Here is a 6,408-nt window from a genome sequence, read left to right as displayed (position 1 = left end):
AATGATGAGATGCCCAGCTAAGTAGATAGTTTTCACTCATCACCCTCTCAGTTTTAATTTCCTCCCACCCCAGCTAGGCAAGTGGCAACAGGGCAGAGCCCCTGCTCCTACCACTGCCACACCTGCATCAGTGCTGGGAGCAGGGGCTCTGTTCTACTGCTGCTTGCAAGCTGGCATGGGGGGTATGGGATGTGGGCGTGGCAGCGCTGGAAACAGAGCCTATGCCCAGCTGCTGCTTGCCCCCTTCTGCCTGGAGTGAGCCGTGCCTCTCCCCCCCCCTCCCCCCCCGCCCAACCTGGGCAAGTGGCAGCAGGGCAGAGCCCCCACTCCCAGCGCTGCCATGCCTGCATTCCATGCCCCCTGCCCCCTCTCCCTGAGTAACATGGCCTCCCGCCCCGGCTGGGCAGTTTGTCCCAGCCCTAATCCCTGCCTCCCCCCTCCCCCAACCCCAGCAGACTTACCAGCTGGAGGCAGTTATCAGCTGCCTGTTTAGTCTATGGCCAAATCTCCAAAGTGGCCTAATTTTTTCTGAAGTTTTTTCAAAATCAATTTGGATGCTTCAATTCAATTTGGAGCTTTTAATTGGTCTCCCAATTCAATTCGGATTCAGAGATTTGGTCCCCGAATCAGCTTGAATCACCTCAGAATCGAATTGGCTACCAACGCTTCATGCAGCTCTATTATGCAGGATATACTAATAGATCAGCTGAGATATTGAGAAGCTGGCTTTCCCTGGATGTTACAGCAAGTCAGAGTCAAAGGCAGAAATAGAACTCAGGAGTCCTGACTTCAGTTGTGTACTCTTCCCACTCCCTTCCTAAATATGATAACATCATATTGTTTTTCTGTTTTCTAGCTTATGACCTTAAGAGGCTCTGTACTGGAAGATGCTATCCCTTCAACTGCAAAGCACTGCACAGCCAGGGGACTCCCCCTAAAAGAAGTGCTTGAGTATGTGGTTCCTGAGCTGAATATCCATTGTCTCAGGTTGGCGTTCAACACTCCAAAAGTCACAGAGCAGCTTATGAAATTGGACGAACAAGGGGTAAGTCCTAAGATACAGAATAGGACACTGTAAAGTGTGACATTAAATTACCAGACCTGTACTTGGACTGCCAAATGGCTTTTTAGGTCTTCTCTGAGTCTGTCTTGTACTTTTAATGGGAGTGCTCTTAAATGTTAGCCTCTATATGCGAAGCAAATTTGAAATGGCTGTCTTTTTTTTCTCTGCTCTTCCAGGTTGTTTGTTTTGGTTAAAATGAAGCTCACTACACTGGCTAGTTTAAATATTTGACATTCTGAGGGAAATGTTCTGATCTTGTTTGCAATTTTTTTAGACCCTACTCATGTGGAATCTTAATTCAGACTAATTTTCCTACCAGTAGGGGCTTCCTTTAATCACTGTATTGATAATAATTAAGCCCGTGTGTAGCTCTGTGATATAAGAAGCGTGCATGTGTTCTCACTTTGTAATGCACAGCCCTTTGCCCACTGCGGAAGAGACATTGGAAATTAAACCTTACAAACGCATTTTTAGGCCAGTTGTTCCACTTAATTGCTGTTAAATTAAAGATGCCAGCCATCAGTGTTTTTTTAAATACTTATTTCACTACAGTAGTACCAAAAGAGCAGTAGCACTCTGCACTGAAAAGAGAAATCTCCCAAGTTATTGAATGTTCAGTTGTAATGTACTGCTTTTACTCAGTAAAAGGTATAATAAATGTATGTGTGAGATTTTTGCGAGGTTTGTTCCTAGAACAAAATGTATGGTGATGTTCTTAAAAACACCCACATTGTCCTTAAAAAGTGATTTGAGTGTTCTTGCTTCCAGGTGTCAGTGTAACTTCAGGAAATAGAGCTTAGGAGTCTTAAGGTCTTTGGGGATATTTACCTGTAGTTATCTAAGTTTAGAGACAGCACAAGAGATATCATCAGTAAAGCTAATTTAATGCCTAGCAGATTTGATTATGACACTTCACAGTTCCGTTTCAAATGCTGAATGTGTCTATTGCAACTTCCACTGTGTTGCCTACGTACAGCACTCCCTAGACAGAAAATAACACCCATGTCCTTATTTCTTGCCTGTCTGTCTAAGCATATCTAATGCATCTAATACTGAAGAGATGTCACAAAACAGAAAAAGATCACATCATTATCTGCCCAAGAAGGCGTAAAAGCTATGTCACCTTCTGTTTTATAGCTTATCCCAAACAGGCATAATTATCAGTGGCTACCTTCAGAAGAAATATTGCTAACCTCTTTATGGTACCAATGGGAGAGGATGTCTATCTATTCCAAACAGGAACAAGATTAGCTTATTATGCTTCCTAGTGGGAGGGAGTTCCATATCCAAGGCTCTTTCACTGACAGTAATATGCCCAATATCCCACAGAGACGTATCAACCTAGAATTCTTTAGCTTCATTATTAACATTGCAGTTGCAATGGTGGGATGTCGCCTGAGAAACTGTATGAGAAGGGAGGCTTACAGTCATCCACCAAGATATTTAAAGATTAGGACTTGCAGTTTGAATTGAATCTAGCCAAGAATGTGTGAAGTGCCTGGGCCAAGGCATGGTAGGACAGTTGTGGGCTCCCTGGGATTTTCTTTGTTCTAAGTGTAGCCTGGAAATGGGGTTTATAATTGAAGCTAGGCCTGTACCAGAATGAAGCGGAGCACATCTCGGCTAACCTGAGATGAAAGAGAGTTTTTTTCAGGTATTCATGCCATTTAGATTCAAAATAATGACAAATTCAGTAGGGCCTTGATGTTGCCAACTTAGCTTTTAGAGGTTTGGATGCTCATGAAATCATGGCTTCTCCAGTGCCTCATCAGAGCACGTTCTGTTTATTAATAATTACCTCTCCTTTTTTTTGTCTTAACCTAAATTCACTCTGTTCTTAATCTGGAAATGAGTTTCTGTCAGGTCTTCTGTTTGTGATGCTCCTCAATCTCCTCCTATTTTTCCACTTAGAATTTTATTTCACTGCCAGAGAAGATTGGTTTAAACCCAATAGGATTCCACAAATGAGCTTTCAGAGGTGCTGAAACAGCTACCAGTAATACGGCCTGAATCCGAGAAAGAAACTGGCTGGAAGATTTTCAGTGAAATAATTTTCTTTCTGAAAATGCATTTTAATTAACTGATATTTTTTCTGAAATTATATCTATTTCAATAAAATTTCCCATAGGACTAAATAATCAGCACAGTGTTTTGTTTCATTAAATTGCATTTTGAAAAACTTCATTTTTTTCAAACAGATATCTTCATTTTAAAATTTATTCCCTGGGTTTTTCATTTTACATATTCTTTTACATTATTGTGTGTCTTATGACGTATCACTGGTGATAGTGAATATTATGATGGTTGACATGTATTTTATAAATTTTTAAATAATTAAGGGCAGCTGCTCCTTCATACTGATTGAAACATCTCATTTTCTACATCAGGGCTATCCAGCTGGTGGCCCACAGGCCATAAGCAGCCCTGGAAAGGTTAACTTGCAGCTTTTTAGTCCCTATTTAGGGTGCTGCTTGCCCCACTGCTCTGGCCATTGCTTCTACCAGAGTCTCCAGACTCCCCCTCTCTTCTCTAGTTTCTGCTGCCTACCCCCACCCCTGGGGGTGAGGCTGATGGAGCCACAGCTTGATAACTCAGGGGAACCTGTGCAGTGAGGGGGGGGCATGCACATTTCAATGTAGCCTCCGCAGATTGTAGACTGGGAGGTGTGTGGCCTCCAGCCACTCAAAAGTTGACAGCTGTGTTCTAGATCAAAGTGTCTTCTGTGTGTGTTTTTTCCTTTAATGAATTACCATGGTATTTCATTCAGTACAAATGGGCATGACCTTAATCTAGAAAACAAGGTTAGGTGTTTCATGGAGTCAAAGGAATTAAGTTCAGAAGGGACTGTTGAGTGATCTGAACTGGGCACCTGTGTGTCACAGACTGTGAAGTTTTACCCTATTACCTCAATATTGAACCTGAAACATGACACTTGCCTGGATCTAAGGACATCAAGAAATAGAGAATCCACTACTTCCCTTGGTTGTTTATTAACATGATTATTCACCTTTGTTATCATAGTGCCATATTTCTTATTTGAATTTGTCTAGATTCAGCTTGCAGCCATTTGTTCTTGTTATACCCTTTCTCTGCCAGATTAAAGCCTTTTAGTACTTGTTATTCTCCCTGTGAAGATACTTATCCAGTAATCAAATCACCTGCCAATCTTGGTTTTATCAATTAAACTGAGCGCAGTCTTTCACCTTAAGGCATTTTTTTTCAAGCCGCATCCTATTTTGTTGCTCTGTTCTGCATATTCTCCAAAATTAGCATCCATTTAAAAGGAGAAAATATGCAGTTTTCATGTATTGATTTCATGAGTTCTGTACAACAAAGTTTCAGTCACTTACCATCCTTCTCACTATTCCTATTTTTAAGGACTGTATTTCTTGCCACAATATCAAAATGACAATCTGTGTTGAATTTGTGATCCCTGCTTATCAAGAATTATAGATGACACTGTCTTCCTTGTTACTTACCATTCCACCAGTCTTTGGATCATCTGCAAATTCTGACAGTCCTGATTTTTTTTAAATTTATATTGAAATCAGTTATGTAAAGATCGACTTTCTTCAGCACTAGTACCAAGAACTCCCTGCCTCACCTCACCTTGATAATGTTTCTCTGATTGGTTAAATACCTTGAGATCTGTCAGATAGCCAGTTCTTAATCCATTTAAGATTTTTGTTGGTGATATACTGTAATGCCGTTTTGTAAAAATCAAAATGTTTGTCAGTACTAAGTTAAAATATATTGCATCTTTGGAGTTACCTTTATCAACCAAACTTGTAATTTTGTCAAAATAATTAAATCAGGTTTGTTTGTCAGGACCCATTTTCAGTAAAGCCATGTTGTCTGGCATTAATTATATTGCTGTCCTTTATTACATTTTAATTGATTCCTGTATCAGCTTTTCCATTATCCTACTTGGGATGTATGATAAAGTAACTTTTCTGCAATTACCTAGATATTGCATGCCCTTTTAGAATATCGGTATTATATTTAACACTCTTCCAAGCTTAGTGGATTTCCCTGGTGTCCCATGGTTTACTACAAATTAACATCAGACACTTACATCTCCTCAAAAAACTCTGGAGTATGTTATCTTATCTTAAATTGCTCATTTAAAAATATTTATACTTAGTAGATGTCACCATTCTCTTTTCTTACTTTTGGACAGGAAAGTATTTCCATGATCCTGTTTTATTTTCCATATATAGAACAGAAATGTTTATTGAATGCTTCTGTCTTTTCTGCATCATCATTTATAATTTTAACATCTCTGCATGGTAGTTGGGTCTATGCCATTGTAGGATTTCTTTTGTTTCTAGTGTACTTGATACCTTATTGTCCTTAGCCTTACCAGCCAGGGAGCCTTTTTTATGTTTTTAGCTTCCATTATCAATTTTCTATATTTCCTAGCTCCTAATTTATGTTGATAATAATCAGTTTCCTCTTAGCTTGTTATATATAGTTTTTATTTATAATGGCTACCTTCCCTTTGGTTTGATCAGGCTGAGATTTTGGCCGAGGTAGTACTTTCTTGTTTGTAGAATCATGACTTTTTTGATCACCTAAATAATACATAATTAGTAATAAGTAGAAGCTGCCCTTCATGATTTTAAAAATAAAATATGAATCTATAGAATATTTTGATTCATATGATATGACATGTTACAATAAGCATGCTACTTTTGATCTTCATAATGCATCTGACAACATGGCTTGAGTGGTACCACAGATGTTTGGAAATAATATAAAAATAGTAGCAATTTAACAATGAAATGAGGTAAATTTCCAAGATAAAATTTATTTTCCCCCCCAATTAAATCATCTTTAATTATTTTCTTAGCATTCCTGTGATCTAGGAATTTGTTGACAATTTTTTCTCATCAAATCAGATGTCATTATAAATATTATACCAAAAAATTAAACAATTCATTCTGATATTGTTTTGTTTAAACGGTGGACTTGGGGTCCCATCTAATTTTATATAATATATGAGAATAAAGAAAAGAGAAGAAAATAAGATCCCGTTAAGTTTGTAGAATGGTATAATTTTAAAAAATAGGGTTTGGGATTTTTTGTTTGTTTTAATTGCAAAAATCCTTTTTGAAATAGTACTAGGCATTAGAGGTGCGGAATTGGTTAGGCATTAAAACAGAGCGTGGAACAGATTATTTAATTTTCGTACAAAAATGAATTATCGTGACTTCTTGTGCCACTGCAGAATAGGATTTGGTATTGTGTTGTTAATTTGTGTATATTGAAGAGTTATATAGGTGCGTAGATTAAAATATTACCTTTTCATGGCTAGGGGAACGCACGTGCACGCGCGCACGCAC

At 38.5% G+C, this 6,408-nt stretch overlaps 1 protein-coding gene across 3 annotated transcripts in view; it reads left to right on the top strand.

Annotated features, from left to right (window-relative positions):
• Positions 1-6,408, top strand: part of SIPA1L1 (signal induced proliferation associated 1 like 1) — a 355,154-nt gene that overhangs the window by 186,387 nt on the left and 162,359 nt on the right. For all 3 annotated transcript variants that reach the window (XM_019519136.1, XM_019519135.1, XM_019519134.1), the window contains exon 6: positions 857-1,045. In XM_019519136.1, the coding sequence (XP_019374681.1) occupies positions 857-1,045 (189 nt within the window). The remainder of the gene's footprint in view (positions 1-856; positions 1,046-6,408) is intronic.

The sequence above is a fragment of the Gavialis gangeticus genome, unplaced genomic scaffold (assembly GCF_001723915.1).
Source record: "Gavialis gangeticus isolate Ggan-Ray unplaced genomic scaffold, GavGan_comp1, whole genome shotgun sequence".
NCBI classification, from domain to species: Eukaryota; Metazoa; Chordata; order Crocodylia; family Gavialidae; genus Gavialis; species Gavialis gangeticus.
The sequence above is the reverse complement of the archived record's forward strand: the minus strand, read 5'-3'. Positions and strand labels throughout refer to the sequence as shown.